This window comes from Phalacrocorax carbo, chromosome 6, assembly GCF_963921805.1.
Source record: "Phalacrocorax carbo chromosome 6, bPhaCar2.1, whole genome shotgun sequence".
Classification (NCBI taxonomy): Eukaryota; Metazoa; Chordata; class Aves; order Suliformes; family Phalacrocoracidae; genus Phalacrocorax; species Phalacrocorax carbo.
The window spans coordinates 58,462,716-58,479,057 of record NC_087518.1 but is presented as its reverse complement, the minus strand read 5'-3'; the positions used below and the strand labels follow the sequence as shown (position 1 = coordinate 58,479,057).

Here is a 16,342-nt window from a genome sequence, read left to right as displayed (position 1 = left end):
GATCCAAGAATAGTTCAGATAGATGTGTGTAATTTCTAGAGCAGAACCCCGAGAGAAATGAAACGCCCGATTCCAGAATGACACTTCGATGTCACTTCAGCGGGCCCTGTGAGGTGGAATACGGTAAGACATTTTCATTTAAGGAAAAATGAGAGAGAAAGGTGGGGGGGCAGTGCTGATTTGTGAGGCTTTGGCCTTTTTTTTTTTTTAAGCCTTTTTTTTTCTTTTTTGTTGCAGAAGCTCCTAACGCTCAGGAAGTGGAATTTGTGGTTTAGGGGGCCGAGCTCTGAAGGAGTTGAGAGAGACAAAAAAAAAAAAAAAAAAAAAAGCTAACTCAAGTACCATTGCTCCTTAAAGGGACGCTAAATTTAAAGTCACCCAAACTAGGAGGCTAAGGCGCAACTCCCCCTCGTCTGCAGCCCGGCTTCTTTCAGCCCTCCAAATGGGTAAGCACTCTTGACTTTTCTCGACTCGCGTGGGCAGCTGCCGTGGGCGGGCCGGGGTGGCAGCGCCCCCTCTCCTCCCCTCCTCACCTCGCCTTTCCTCACCTCACCTCTACTCCCGTCCTGCCTCAGCCGCGGCGGCCCGGGGAGGCGCCAGCCTCGCGTCCCCACAGCGGCGACCGTTGGCGGGCGCGGGCCCCGCGTGCCGCCAGGCGCCAATAGCGGCCGCGCGCGCGGCCCCGGGGCCAACGGCCCGCGGCAGCGTGCGGGTGTGTGTACGTGTGGTGTGTGTGCGTGAGGGGGGAGCGGGACCAGGTGGGCTGCGGGACTCGCCTTTCCACGGGCCCGGCTCCCGCCTTGGGTGGCAGAGACCGGCGGCGGCGGCGCCTCCGCGCCGCGGCTTTTGGAGGGAAAAGCACCGCGGCGGGACGAAAACGCGGTAAAAGCGGCGTCCCGTCCCGTCCCGTCCCTCCCCCCACCGCACGGCTGCCGTTGCTGTCGGGGAGGGCGACGCGTTATCGGGCCGCTTTGATTCCTTCGCCCCCCGCTCAAGGATGAAGCGAGGCGCAGGTGGGCCAGGGCAGCAACGCTCCCAGCCGCCCGCCCGGCGCCGTGCCCGGGGGCGGCGCCTCCCCGGCGGCGCGGAGCGGAGCGGCCCTGCCCCCGGCGGGCGCCGCGGGGCCGGTGCTTCTGCGTGCGGCCGGGGTCGCCACCTGCGGGGCAGCTCCCGCCGACGGGCTCGCCGCTCCGCCCGGGCCGCTTCCCTCCTTTCCCCGTTTTGCAAACCTGAGAACACGGACGGGAGGGGAAAAACAAACAAACACAAAAAGCAATCCCTCAAAGAACCAAAACAAGCATGGTTTAAACATGCTTTTTGCAAAGTGTCAAGTGTAACGACCGAGGCGGCCGGGCACTGGAGGGGTTCGAGCGAACCTCTCCCGCCTTCCCCCGAAGGTTAACCCGGCCCCCGGCCCCCCGGCTCCCCGCAGCCCCCCCTTCCCGCCCCCCCCCCACCCCACGAGGTTTCCCACCTCGTCTCTCTCCCCGCCCCGGCTTTCGGTGCCCGCAGCTGCAAGGTGCAGCGGCGCCAACAGCTGCGGCCCGCAGGAGAGATTCCGTTTTGTTCGTTTTCACGTTATCGTGGTTCGCGCTGGATGGGTGAATCAGTCCCTCCGACAGCAACAGCCTCTCGGGAGTCGGGTTTAGGCTGTCGGGTTTGTAACGACTCCCGCCCGTCCCGGTGGCAGCCCAGCGCCGTCCGGCCCCTTCTGGCTGGCGGGGACTGAGAAGCCGTTTCGGGGGTGCGTTTTTGTTGACGCCGCGGTTGCAAACATGGAGGCGCGGTGCTCCCGGCCGGTTCTCTCGTCCGACGAACGGTGCCCGACCGCTGCCTGTTGCCGTCGGGCCGGCATCCCCTCCTCCGACGGGCCGGGCACCGCTCGCCGTCGTGGCGGCACCGTGGAGGGGGTGGGGGGGTAGCGTTGACTGGGGGTGGCGGGAGGCTGCGTAGCTGCTCTCTGGGGATCGGAGGAGGGGGGAGACACACACCGAGCGGGGCCGGGGGCGGCGGCCGGAGCCACCTGCGCTCTGCCACCTGGCGCGCCGCCCCCGGCGAGCGTCCCCTCCCGGCCGGCGCCCCCGGCCCTCACCGGCGGGCTCGGGCGCCTCCCCGCAGGTCGCCTCCCCTCCGCCGCCTCCCCGCGGGAGACTCGGGGGTGACTCTCGCCGCCACCGTTTCCCCGACGCTTAGAAGAGGGAGTTGCGGCCGTGACAGCACCCCACCATGCCGAGGTCCTTCCTAGTGAAGAGCAAGAAAGCGCACAGCTACCACCAGCACCGCTCCGCTGACGAGGACTACAGCCTGCGGCTGGAGACGGTGCTAGCCCAGATCTGTGCAGGTATGAGTCCCTCGGTCGCAGCCTAGTGGCTCTGCAGCCCCCTCCTCCCTTCCCGGTACCGCAGCCCCTGCGGGACACCGGAGGGACCGATGCGGGGTTGGAGAGAGTCTGTCAGCAAACCTCGCTGGGAGCGGTGCCACAGACCCACACTGAAGAGCCCCTCGTCCCCTTTTCCCTGCAGACAGCAAGATCCCCGAGGACACGGGGCTGTGCCGTACCGTCTTGCCCGATCCGGAGCCTTCCCAGGGGTGCTTCTCCCCGGAATCCCACCTTACCGAGGCTGCCGATGGCACCTCCGAGTCAGCGCCCAGCTCCGAGGGCAGCGTCTGTGACAGAGTGTCTGAGTTTGAGGATTTTTGGAGACCTCCTTCGCCCTCTGTCTCGCCAGGTAGGACCGGGGTGAGAGGGCCCAGCTGTGGGGCCGGTGCTGTGGGGCAATATCTCATGCCTTGGACGCTGCCATCAAATACAAGTGGAAGGGACAGGTTTGCCTTTTCCCACGCACAAGGTAAAAGGTAAAAGGCAAATCTGTCCCTTCCACTCGTTTTAGGGTTATCTCTCTTGGTTGCTTTTCCACCCCATCTCCCGCTGCTAAGGGGAACAGCGGGTGACAGGCTGCAGGAAAGTTGTGATGCTATTGGGCATTGATTTTTTGGTTTCTGGTTAATTGCTAGAGGCAAGCCAATTATGTTTTAAAGGTTCTGGTGTTTTCCTACAGGCTGTGCTATGCAGAGTTTAGATGTTTAAGACAGTAAAAATTTCTATTAGGCTATCTATATACCTGTAGTAAACAGTGTTGACTTTGTGTTTTGTACTACCTGCTAGACATTTTCCCTAACTCCCTTTTAGGTTATTTCTTGCGTCTCGCCTATAAAAAGGATCTCTCCCTTCCTCTTTCCCTTCCTTCTTCCCCCCTCCCTCCTCTCTCTCTCTTTTTTTTTTTTTCTTTTCTAAAAACGCATTCGTAAAAACCAGATGAAAATAATGACGGTCAGATTTAAACACCCCAAATCCAGGAAACTCACACTTATGGCTGCAGCGCCTGTCTCTAGCTCCCTCGTCCTGCCTTTGATGTGGTCGGAGCAGTGGGAGATGCTGTCCCCAGCCTGGCGCGAACACTTATCTTGTTTAAAAATACAATGGTGTCATTTTATAACAAAAATATATATATATATAACCCACTTTTTATTGCCTCAGTTAAAAAGTGCCAGCTGGAAAAAAAAAAACAATTTCTGTGTTAGTGAAGGAAAAATTGTCTCAGCTTTACCGGCTGACAGCAGATGCCAGCAAACGAATACTGAGTCCCCTTTCCCCACCGGTTTTCCCACTTTGTCTTTATAGTGTCCTTGCGTATCAACGGCTGATTGTAATGATACGGGTTTGCATTTTTAAAGCCTCCCCCTCTTTTAAGAGTCTCGAAGCCCTTTGAGGGGACATTCAAAATGCTGCCCAGTCTCATCATGGCCAGCCACAGGACAGTTTTGGTCTGTGCAAATGACAGACTGGACCAAATGCAGGAATGCAGCAGTCTCGCTTTTGCTAATATTTCTGCACAAAGTGTAGCGATGTGTGTAATTTTTGTTCTAACGAATTTGTCCTGCTCCTCCTTCCCCAAATAATTATAATTCCTGCACGGGAAACAGACTGTTTTCACAGAGTGTGTAAAAGACAGATGTAAAATGGAGCAGGTATTTACCAGGGCTGCTCTGCCTTTTCCTTCTCCCCACTCATTTTTTCCCCTGCTGTGGGAATTGTTAGCTCCCCACCAACGATCCAGCTATCCAGGGAAGGAATCTTTACAAAATGAGGGTGGCATCCCCGGATCAAGATATATTTTTTGGGGGGAGAGGTCTAGGAGAGTGGTTCTGGGACTGTCTGATCTTGTTCACAGGAGGAACGGGAAGGTAGGGGACTCCAAGTACTGTAAGGAAAGAGCTTTATTAAATGAACTGCAGTGCATTGAGAGGTGCTCCTACGTTAATGATGTAGCCAGCGGTAGTAGGATTAGATAGTCGGGCTTGCTTCCACAGCTCCCCCTGCACACCCCGCCCCCTCCCCCCCTCCCCAAACCTCTGCCTTCCAGCTGCTTTGTCAGATTCGGTGCGAAGCTGGAATTTGCGCCTGGGTCACTTCTGCAAGAGGCACTGGTGATAGACTGGATTTCTATGATTGTGTTTGTCTGGGTGGGGCATAGTTTCTGTGCTTTGCCAGGCAGGGCAGATGAGAAATTACGTTTCTAACCCATGCTCAGGGTGGTACTATCACCCCCTTATCCCTAGAAGTGAATGCAGGTGCAGGCTGCACTTCAGTACGCGGTGAAAGCCAGATTTCAGGCTTGTCTTTGAGTGCTGTGTTGCCAATCCAGGCAGGCATGCACAGACACGATAACTTTATAGGGTTGTTAACACTCTAATATGTTGTTGACTCCATCAATGCAATTCACTTTTTTATTTAACCTCACTTTCTATGTGTGTCAGTAATCACATGCGCTTGCATATACACAAGGTGCCTGATGGCTCAGTGCAGCAGTGTATTAGTATTTCCTTATTAGCTGTTGATGCTACAGTGTTGGAGGGAGCCTTTTTCTGGGTATAATGGGGCTGTGCAGAGAGTGTGTGGTTTTGGTCTGTGGAGGAGGACACTTGAATCTTTCTTTGCTGTGCATATCAATCTATTCCCAACCATTTCAGGTTGAGTTTGCCTTACCTTCAAAAAAGAGCATTGATGTTTCTTGTCCCTGAAGTGGTCTGTACGAAGACTGCACAGAATTGCTAGCAAGGCAAGGGAGAACCTATGTCTCCCTCCCTGCTCACCCCTTGGAGGCCTAGATGCTGTGGGGTGGAGGAGAGGCAGACACAGAAGTGCCCTGCAGTGTGGCAGAGCAGAGTTTGCAGGTCACCTTGACACTGGGTACAGGGCTTGGATGGCTTGAGCTTGCCCCTGAGAAGTATAGCATGGGTGGCTCCCCTGCACTTGTACTTGAGGGGTCTCCAAAGCATGTGAGGTGATGGAAGGAATGCTGCCACAAACTGATCTGTGGTGCAATGTTTACTCTGTCCTGTGTTGCCAGTTCCAAGGGCTCAAAAATCAGGTCAGCCTTCCCTCTCCTCTCACTCAATGGACTGGCTTAGAAATCAAGATTGAAAGTAGTGCCTTCTGGTTATTCAGTTCTAGTGTTGAAATATTGAAGGTTTATGTTTTCATGCTTTTCTTTATGGTCTGGGCCAGAAGTTGACTTTAAGAGGGGGAAAAAAGGTTACAAGAACAAGCAAACAAAAGGAAAGCTGAGGGACTGATGAAATCATGCAGTTTCAGGAGCCGGGGCTTTCAGATAGTTTTGAATCTTATGATAAAATCGTGAGAGATGGCAACGCTGAAACTGGTTGCAGAGACACAAGATAGATGATGTGACGCTGACCACAACTCTGCAGTCAGTGCAGAACAGGAAAAATCATGCTCAGCACTATGTCAGCTAATTTGATTTCATCGCTCTGTTCAAATGTCCCTGTTGGTACGTGCGCATATATTTCCGACCAAAAGACTGCTAATTTCAATGGAAGAATTTGAGACTGTTAACATCTGAAATTATGTAAAAGATAGGAAACAGTCAAGTCATTCGAAGTTCAATTGTCGCCTCTTTTCCCGCTCCCTTCTGTAACCCCCAGTGACCATCTGCCTATCCAAATGGATATCCTAACACATCATGCCTTCCTTCCCTAGTGCACCCCTCATTATCTTGGTTTGCCATGGGAGCTGTGATCTGACAGGAGTGAGAAAAAGCAAGAGAGAAATTGTGGTTGGACAAGTTTTTGGGCAAGGGAGGTTATTCTGGAAGCCCAAGTTGTAAGGGATGCCCATATGTCTGTGAAGGCATCAGCACTTCAGCTGTTAATTGATAAATCTTTTCCTTGGTTCGCTAAAAAATTTGTCCAGTGGAGACATTTGACTCCTGCAGTGCTGCTGCCTGTTGTGATGAAGAGTGAAAGCAGAGTGCCTTGGGGACTCATCAGCATCTCTGGCAGACACAGCTGGGGTCTGGTACCTCATGTTCCCTGCCCAACTGTGCTTTCCTCTGCGAGAGGCTCTCTGAGCATTTGTGGCTTTAGACACTGATCCTAAAGGCTGCGTTCCTGTGATTGCATCAGATTCTGCTATGGGCCTCCCAAGTGTGATTCATCTTGTGGTGCCCACTGCCTTGGTCAGATGCTTTTGTCAAAGGTGAGCCTGTTAGAGCCAACTGAAGCCATCTGAGCTTCAGATCTTCAGTGGAAGATTGCTTAGATCATGACTGCTAGGAAAATCTTTGTGTGTCTTATATTTTTATACCAATGATTTTGCAAGGCTCAATGTTTTGGGTGGACTGAGTTTCTTAAGAGAATTTCGGAGCAATCCAAAGCAACCATGATTTTATTTCAGATGAGGACCGATTTTAGCTTTTTTTTTTTTTTTTTTTCTGAAAATGTGAGGCATGACATTCAAGCACCTCAGAAGCTGTTCTTTTTTTCAATTATGCTGCAGTATAGTTACAGACAGTTGTGGCATGAAGTTGAGAGACCACATTTGGGCAATAAATTTTGCAACAAACAGTTTTTAGTTTTGTTTAACAGGTAAATCTCAGTGGTCTTGCTCCTTCCAGCACCTCCATAATGTCATATGTGCTATATGGTTGTGTGGGATCTACACCAGAGCTTAAACATGTGGACTGCCAGCTTTCATGCCCATCTTGGGACGTAGTAGATCTACTTTTCTAAGGAGCTGCAGATAAAACCAAAGGAAGTTGCAGATTGAGTTGTTTAGTGTCTCAACAGTCAGATCAGTGTGTACGCACCTGGGCACCCAGAGATGGAGGTAGACAAAACTGGTGGCTGCTTTAAATAATTTGGCTGGGACAGCAGGTGAGTAGGTAGTACTGGACACCCTGACCCTACTGTGCAATATAAAATGTCCTCCTGTTAGACATGAAAGTGCAGCCTTAATGTGCAGTACAGGGGTCTGGCTCTGGACACAAGCCTGAGTGCTGAGACGATTCTGCCTTGTGATAGTGGCCGGATTGCAAAGCGCACTAATTCCTATGCCCTTGTGTTTCCGCAGCCTCCGAGCGATCTGTGTGTCCGTCCCTAGATGAAGCACCCCCCTTCTCGATGCCCTTCAAACCATACATGTGGAATAGCCTGGGTGGCTCTGAGCTGCGGCACCTTGTGCAAAGCTACAGGCCCTGCCCAACGCTGGAGCGAACCTCAGCCCTGGGGCTCTTCTGTGAACGAGGCTCTGAGCCTGCCCTCTACGGCGCAGAGTGTAGCTCCTCCCTTGGACTTTATGGTGACTTCGGCTCCCCGGGCCCGGGGCTGTTTGAGCGGCCGCCAGCAGCAGCACCCGGACTCTATGCCGAGACACAGCCTGGGCTGCAGCCAGAGAAGGGGTCAGGTGGCATCAAAGTGGAGTCAGACATCTTGTGCCGCCCATTGCTCATCAGTGCTGGCTCTTACAAGTGTGTCAAGTGCAGCAAGGTAGGGGTCCCTTTCTCCCACTGTTTTTGACTCTTCCCCAGCCCCTTCTCACTGGCAAGTCTGACCCTGTGTGCTCTCTCCCCTCAGGTCTTCTCCACGCCACATGGCCTTGAGGTACATGTGCGCCGCTCACACAGTGGCACGAGGCCCTTCGCCTGTGACATGTGTGGCAAGACCTTTGGTCATGCAGTCAGTCTGGAGCAGCACAAGGCCGTGCACTCGCAGGTGAGAGTGGGGCAGACTGCCAGGATGAAGGTCCAAGGGCCAGGGCCAGCTGCTTGCTTCGGCCGGCACTGGGGAGGCCGTGAAGGCAATCACAGGGCAGTAGGTGGGCGTCTAAACTGAGGAGAGCCAGAGAACACGGTAGGGCTTCAGTGGGCAGTTGTGGGTGAAGAATATGGTGGCAGGCAGAGGAAAGGGTGAGCAGTTAGTGAGCAAAGGAGCAAATCAACAAATTACACAGGCTTTATTTCCATTCCCCAGACCTTGTGTATGGCTGTATTAAGCAATGGGCACTTTAGGCACTCCAGAAGTAACAGATAATAAAATAACTTTTCAGTCTCAGAGCTGGAAATTATAATGCGGATATGGACTTCTTTTCACAGCTAAAGCAACTCATTGTGCCTTCTTTCAACACTGCTCTCCTCATTCTTTCTCCTCCTGCAAAGAAGTGAGTCTTCCCTTATTTGTAGTCATTGTGTCTGCGCAGGGAACATCTGAACGACCAGTCAGGTATAGAGCACAGACTTCACCCGTCTCGACATGCTCTGAGTCACACACCAAAAGAATATGGTAGTTAATTTTGGTAGGAGGACTTGTAACATTTTCCACCTGCTGATATTGTGCCATATTTCCCCTTCACCCACCCACCTGACCTGGCAAATCTTCCTTCTTCAGATTGGCTTTTGGAGGATAAAGTTGCAGCAGTGGTTTCTTGCTGTCTTATTTACGGCTTTATGAGTGTGCAACAGCAGAGCACACAGTGAGGGGAAACATATCATCACCCATTAAATAATGGTGAAAAGAGCAGCACTGCTTATTGTGTCCATGGAGGGGACAACATTTCAGGGAGAATGCATTAAAAGCCAGATAAACTAAGGGGATTTTATGAAAGTATAGCAGGAAGAGGAAGGTGTGATGGTATTTAAGGGATGGAAAGAAGAGGTGATTTATGGTGGAAGAAAGCGGTGGAGAGGAGTGTGTGAGGGAGAGGAGAGAGACAGCAAGGTCTTAATGCATTTAGTTTGTTATGTTGAAGTAGTAAGCCAAAAAGCTGTTTTCCCCAGGTGCTCTAGGTAGCTTTCACTTGAATGATAATGGAGTTACAAATAGGTGGTTAGCTGCTGCCCTGCCAGCAGAAGTCAGCCTGCCACAGAGATTTCCCAGGAGAGCCAAGCAGACCTTGGCACCTGCTTCTCTGTGTACAGTGGAGAGGTGGTCTCTGAATGGTGCTGGAGCTGTTGGGCTTCCCAGTGGAGTGATCATGTCTTGGGCCCCTGTTGAAATGTGCAGGTGGGCTCTGCCTGGTCCATCAGGGCTGCTCCCACCTGGCCACTCCTGCCAGCAGGAAGAGCTGTTCCATTAAATTTTTGTAAGGAGTGGTGAACAGAGCTGGGAGAGGGTGCATTATCTTTTTTTTATCATGTGGTGCTATCATGCCAGTGTTAGCGTCTCCTCAGGCCAGTCCAGCTATCTGGAGAAGTGGAAGTGCTTGGTAAGGCAGAATGGGCAATACTGGTGTGCTGCTGGGCAGTTTGTTGCTGGTGGGATTGCTGGTGTGGTGTAACGTGTGTGTGTTTGGGCTCCTCTCTCTGCAGGAACGCAGCTTTGATTGTAAGATTTGTGGCAAGAGTTTTAAGAGATCTTCTACTTTGTCCACCCACCTGCTTATCCACTCGGATACCCGGCCCTATCCGTGCCAGTACTGTGGGAAACGGTTCCACCAGAAATCTGATATGAAGAAACATACCTTCATTCACACAGGTCAGCCCTGCAGCTGCTGGTGTTCAGCCTCAACTGTGGGGGCAGGTTGCTGGAGAGGTGTCTCTGCAACAGTCTGTTCCTCCTCAGCTATGACCCCTGCCTCTCACTGCCCCACTGCTGTTCATGCTATCTGAGATCTACTCATGCAAAGGAGGGTGATTTGAATTGTGTTTTCATGAAGAGGAGCTGCAAAATAACCCAAATCCTCGCAATCCAATCAGTGTTCCCTTAATAGGATCCACCAATGTTTATTCAGAGGGCATTTGTGTAAGACGATTTGTAGAATATTACATTCGTGTAGCCTTGATTTATAGCTGAGGAACCTGGAAGATGACAGGCAAATTTGATTGCAGCATTTCTTTTGCAGGATCTACCAATTTACAGTAGGAACAACAGGAATCTCCTCCTCTAGATCAAACACTAAAATGTAGGGCCTAGGGTCCAACTGTTAGTTTAAATATTTGTTCAGAGATTGTCTGGATTTCCACCTGGGCTTTCTGAGAAATGGCTGCAGTTTGATACAGAAGGGAAGGAGAGGTGCAGAGTTCTCAAGTTTCACTGTTAGTAATAAACATGGAAACTAATAAAGTGCAGGTGAATCACCGAAGGAAATTGTTTTAAATATATCATTCAGTGAGAAGGCAGGTTTATCAGAAATCTGTAAAAGAAAATCTTGCCTTTCAGACCTGCACCATTCATTTAAATTAGAGGGAAGTGAATGATATGCGAGATAGAGAAGCATTCGTAGACACAAAATAACAGCTGTACTGGCCCAACCCAAGGTGCAGATGATCAAAATACTGTTTCCTGATAATAAACACTAGCAGATATGAAGGCTGAAGCCTACAAATCACAAATTTGTAGAACAATGGCATTATACGTAGTGCTGCTTGGTTGCGACTTTTATAGATGACGAGCAGTGAACAGTAAATGTTACTGGTAAAGATTTTCCATCAGATGTTTGCTGGAAGAAAACAAACTCTTTAGGAAGTGTATTTCCATAGTAACTTTTTCAAATGAGGCCTGATTAAGTAGAATTTCAGCCAAATTCTGAATCGGTCAAAATCATTATTTTGTTGTGAGATCAGAAACTGTGCCTGGGCTTTTAAATTGCTAATATAAAACCAGGTCCTTAAGTGACCAGGGATCCCTTTCGTATAGAGCACACACTTGTGAACTGAGTCTCCAGCACATTTTGTGTTATGTTTCTAAGAATTTGATCTTCAAACGTGCTAAGAGTTTGTTGCTCCAGCTGAAGTCAGTGGGCTCTGCAGGAGCAAAGCCACTCTCAAATTCAGGCTTGGTTTTGTGGTTGGGTCCTCTTTTATGCATTATTTGATAATAAACGTTATGAAAAAAGCACTGAGATCTTGCTCCTGTGGAGGCCAGTGGACTTTTGCCACTGACCCCTCTGTAGAAGTTCTGGAGGCTGGGTTTATTTCCATTTATGTTATTTGCCTGCAGGAGAAATTCAGGGCTGGCTTGGAGTGACTGCTAGCATTTCATTGTGGGGAACGGAGAGCAGATGCCTGCAGGATCCCTGCCCTTCAGGGTTCACTAAAGGGCCCTCATACGTCCCTTGGGGACAGACCCCAGCTCACTGGGTTTGGCTTAGAATCATACCATAGAATCGTTAAGGTTGGAGAAGAGCTCTACGATCATCAAGTCCAACTGTCAACCCAACACCCCCAGGCCTCCTAAACCATGTCCTGAAGTGCCAGGTCTACATGTTTTTTGAACACCTCCAGGGATGGCAACTCCCCCACCTCTCTGGGCAGCCTGTGCCAATGCCTTTCTTTCAGTAAAGAAATTTTTCCAAATATCCAATCTAAACCTCTGCTGATGCAACTTGAGGCAGTTTCCTCTTGTCCTACCAGTAGTGACTCAGGAGAAGAGACCACCACCCACTTCACTACAACCTCCTTTCAGGTAGTTGCAGAGAGTGATAAGGTCTCCCCTCAGCCTCCTCTTCTCCAGCCTAAACACCCCCAGCTCCCTCATAAGACTTGTTCTCCAGACCCTTCCCCAGCTCCGTTGCCCTTCTCTGGACACGCTCCAGCACCTCAATGTCCTTCTTGTCCTGAGGGCCCCAAAACTGAACCCAGGATTCAAGCTGCAGCCTCACCACTGCCAAATACAGGGGCACCATCCCTGCCCTGTTCCTGCTGGCTACACTATTGCTGATACAAGCCAGGATGCTGTTGGCTTGGCCACATGGGCACACTGCTGGCTCATGCTCAGCTGACTGTTGACCAACACCCCCAGGTCCTTCTCCGCCGGACAGCTTTCCAGCCACTCCTCCCCAAGCCTGTAGTGTTGCATAGGATGGTTGTGCATAGGATGGTTGTGCATAGGATGGTTGTGACCGAAGTGCAGGACCCAGCACTTGGCCTTGTTAAACCTCACACAGTTGACCTGGGCTCATCGATACAGCCTGTCCAGATCCCTCCGCAGAGCCTTCCTGCTCTGGAGCAGGTCGACACTCCTGCCCAATTTGGTGTCCTCTGCAAACTTACTGAGGATGCATTCAATCCCCATCTAATGACCTCCATCTGTCTGTTCCACCTGCCCCCATGCTGATGCTATAATAATTGATGTCAGACCTTCAACACCACCTTGGGGTCTTTCCAGGAGTTCCTGATGTTTCTAGGACACAGAGCCAGTTTAAATCATGCAGACCCCGTGCGGCCAAATATATTAACAAGTTACGGTGTCCTGGGAGTGCTCTGTGCTTCAGGCTGCTCCCAGGACTATACTGGGCTGCTGGAGGTGCAGCCAAGTGCAGGTCTGCTTAGCTGCAGTGCAAGCTGAGCTAATGCTTTGGGGCTCCTAATTGCATGTTTTTAATATGAATTATTTCTTTGGTAATTGCACAGGAATCACTTTGATTAGCTCTAAGGCCCAGTGTGTATTTCCTGTCTGCTCTGGTCCTGCATCAGCAGCATGTTGCCTCTTTCACACCTCCCCCCCGCCTCTGTCTTGCCTTCTGCTTGCAGGTGAGAAGCCTCACAAGTGCCAGGTGTGTGGAAAAGCCTTTAGTCAGAGCTCCAACCTCATCACCCACAGTCGGAAGCACACAGGCTTCAAGCCCTTTGGCTGTGATCTGTGTGGCAAAGGCTTCCAGCGCAAGGTGGATTTACGGAGACACCGGGAGACACAGCACGGCCTGAAATGAGTCCCAGCTGCAATACAGAAAGCACCTACAACACTATGAGAACAGACTCCCTCGGCTTCCTGCTGGACCTGAGCCCTGTCCTGAGCATAGACCCTGGCATTATCTTTCTGACCAGGAGCTCGGAGAGGAAAGGACAGGGCCACGTATTGACAGCTCAATCTGGATGACCGTGAAGGCAGAAATTAAAAAGGCTGGGGTTTCTCTCTTTCTCTCCCCTTCTCTGTTTCTGAAATAACACTGGAAAATAAGCCTTTTAGATATGAAGCCTCATACTCCAAAGATGGATAAGCTACGAAATATCTGTAAGCTGGAAAATATTTCTCCCACAGCCAAGATGAACCCCCTGAAGTTTTCAGTACCTCGAATCACCTTGCAGGGACACATGGGTTTAACAGTGTTTACATGGTAATGACAGAGAGCCATCAGCACGTGGTGTGGGGAGCACTTGCCTTGGTTGAGTTTCAGCACTGAATAGCTTCACTCTTGGTTTCCTGTCAGGAAAACCTGGAGGATCAGGACTGAACTGTGCAGCTTGACATCTTGCTGGTTTTCAAGCAAAGATTCCAGCTCGGGCCTGATCCTGCTCTCACTTGCTGTGGTGCAAATCAGGAGCTGCATAAATAGTTAGGGAGAGCTTCTTCTTATCCTCCCAGAGCCATCTCTCTGTCTGTGCAAGGCCTGGCTGTGTGCCTGGGAGTTTGAGGCATGGGGGGGTTGCTTCTTGCTACATCCACTGGGGAGAAGGAAGCTTGTGAAAGACGAGTGGAAAAGCCAAAGCACAGAGTTACGCCTTAAAACTAGAAATCTAGCAAGTGATCCTGTCTGAAGAGGGCAGGAGCACCAGGAGACGCAGACTTTCTGTCCAGAACTATTACTGGCTTCCGCACTCTGGGCTTGTTCTAATAACTGGAAAATAGCTACTCAATAGCAAAATTTGTATATTTGTTGTTTTTTTTGTTAGTTGTTTTTTTTTTTTAATTTTTAAAGAGAAACTCAGCTGAGGTGGGCAGGAATCATTGTAAAAGTACGATTGACTGAATTTGCCTTAAATGACCCTGCATGTACCTCAGTTAAAAAAATGCTGTTTTTACTTTGTTGACATGTTTGTAAATGTGCTTATTTAGATATTATGGAGTGTCTTATGTTTATTGACGTATTTATTGGAACAATGTTTTAAGTTAATAAAGTATTGAGGATGGTCCAGAGTGATTTTTATTTAATATGTAACTTCAGCACATCTGTGAACGTCAGCCAGTACAACAATACACCACGCTGATGGTCAGGGATGTGGAGAGGAGGGAATGCAGGCACAGCAGAATTTGCACAAGGGCTCTGGTGATTACAGAACACCACTGTCGTATTGATTTGTCCAACACCCACTGATTTCAGTTAAACACTTCACACTTTTGAAGACTAGTGTACACTGTGCTTAGTACTATCACCATAAAAGGGTATAGAGGGGAAACAGCAGTTTTAAGTGTCTGCTTTGGAAACATAGACTGCCAGAAGTCCCTGCTCAGCCCAGGAGGAACTTGAACATCCTCCCACAAGATTAAATGTCTGCCTGCAAGTTTGCAGGGACACCTGAGCAGCAGGTGCATCATTTATACTTAAGCCTTTTGGGACTCACAGAATTGCCTTTTGCCTGCCTGCCTTGTCAGCAGGGCTTGCTCCATCTGGCAGTTGCAACCCATACAAAAGAAGCAGGAGGAGGGGTCCCTTGTCCTTTTCCCAGCAGAGCACAGCCTGGCAGCCTGGCCTTTTACATGTGCACATAACCTTGTGTGCCCACGTGGATATATGCTCTTGTTTCCAGCTTTGTTTGTACTTTTATTCTGGATGAAACCAGTGAGCAGAGGCCTCCTCTGCCTGACTGGGCTGGCCCAGCCCTCGGGGCACCCTGCCCACCCAAGGGCCGTGGCACTCCACCTGCCACCATGCCTCCCAGGTCCCTCTATGCTTCTGCTTTGTGCCACATCTGAGAACTCCAGCCACAGCCCCTTCCTCACAGGGCTGCCCTCGCAGAGTGTGGCTGAAGTGTATCCCTGCAGAGCTAACCCAGCACATGCTGCTTGGGAAGGGATCAGCTCTTCCACATGCAATTGCCCACACCAAGGCTTCACAGACGGGGCTTTTATTAAATACAAACCACACACAATCCCAGCTGTCAGTGTGAGAGGCTGCAGCGCAGGCACGCAGGAGCTGCCAGGTGCTCTGAAGACCACATTAGGCCCGTTACGTTGGGTTAATTAACGCAGAAGATCAGAGTAGGAGACTAAGTGATAATGAGGAAGGCCTGGGCCCTGCCCAGACATGGGGAGGCTCCAAGGAGTGGCACAGTGGATGGCACAGGTAGGCTTGGGGATGTTCCTGGGGCGATGACGATATTTATTTTACAGGGAAGCTGCTGTTGTCAATGGTGTGGATGCTGACCATGTGTACTGGGCACAGGGTGGCTGGGGTGCAGCAGCAGCCAGCCCCTGGCCCCTCAGGAGGCCATTTTCCTGCCACGCGCAGCCTCCCTCCCTGCAGGCAGGCCTTACTCCAGTGAGCCCCGCGTGGGCATTTACCTGTAAAACCCCAATAGCAATGTGTGCCTTTCCCCCAGAGTGTCTCAGTCTCAAACAGGACAACTAGTGTGGTTTGAGCTTTGTGTGGATCCACTGGCTGGGGTCGGTGGCCGGAGGAGGCAGCCACTAGCAGGGCGGGAGGGCCCTGCGGCATGGACGCAGCCTGGCTGACAGGACTGCTCTTCAAGGGAAGAAACCTGGGTGTTTTTATTGGTTTAAGTGTGTCTCCCCACAGAGCGTCTTGCAACTTACTAATATACCCCAGGGCATCGGCGTTGAGCCATTGCTCAGGCCTGAACCACTCTGAAATGGCAATGTGTGGCTGCATGGGAGGGTGCTCCCTGCCTCACCAGCCCCACTTGCATCCAGCGCCAGCTCGGCTGCCAATTTGGGTGAAATGCAGGGAAAAACTCTGGGAAAAAGTCATGGCTTTAAGGTGGGGAATTTGAAATGAAGAGGAGGAAAAGAAGACCTATCTGGGGAGAATCAGAACAGGCTACTGAGAGGCTGCGGTGCAAGTCTGAAGATTGGAAATATCTCTCTCAATGTTATTACTGCATGCCATTAAAAATGCATTATGCATATTACATGACTCATTATTCATGAAGCAGGTTCCATACCTTTTGTCTGCTGGAGTAACAGTAGAAAGGGTAAGGAGAGACGCTGGAGCACACCTTTGTTTCTTTTTGTAAATTTTTAATGACACCTCTAGCTAACCAGTTGGTGAAGCTCAGTTCCTGCATAAAAGTGGAAAGACAGAGCTATC

The 16,342-nt window shown here is 50.8% G+C and overlaps 1 protein-coding gene across 1 annotated transcript; it reads left to right on the top strand.

Moving 5' to 3' along the window:
* GFI1 (growth factor independent 1 transcriptional repressor) lies at window positions 1-14,374 on the top strand. Its single transcript, XM_064455753.1, has 8 exons — window positions 1-123; window positions 238-446; window positions 2,119-2,341; window positions 2,523-2,729; window positions 7,433-7,848; window positions 7,936-8,073; window positions 9,666-9,831; window positions 12,828-14,374. Exons 3-8 carry the CDS (start codon window positions 2,227-2,229, stop codon window positions 13,004-13,006), a joined length of 1,221 nt encoding a protein of 406 aa, XP_064311823.1. The 5' UTR covers window positions 1-123; window positions 238-446; window positions 2,119-2,226; the 3' UTR covers window positions 13,007-14,374.
* Window positions 14,375-16,342: the final 1,968 nt, after the last annotated feature.

Coding starts and splice junctions, on each gene's coding strand:
- GFI1 (XM_064455753.1), top strand. CDS start 2,227: ATGCCGAGGTCCTTCCTAGTGAAGAGCAAGAAAGCGCACAGCTACCAC. Junction 2,342..2,522: donor GCTAGCCCAGATCTGTGCAG/GTATGAGTCCCT, acceptor TTTTCCCTGCAG/ACAGCAAGATCCCCGAGGAC. Junction 2,730..7,432: donor TTCGCCCTCTGTCTCGCCAG/GTAGGACCGGGG, acceptor GTGTTTCCGCAG/CCTCCGAGCGATCTGTGTGT.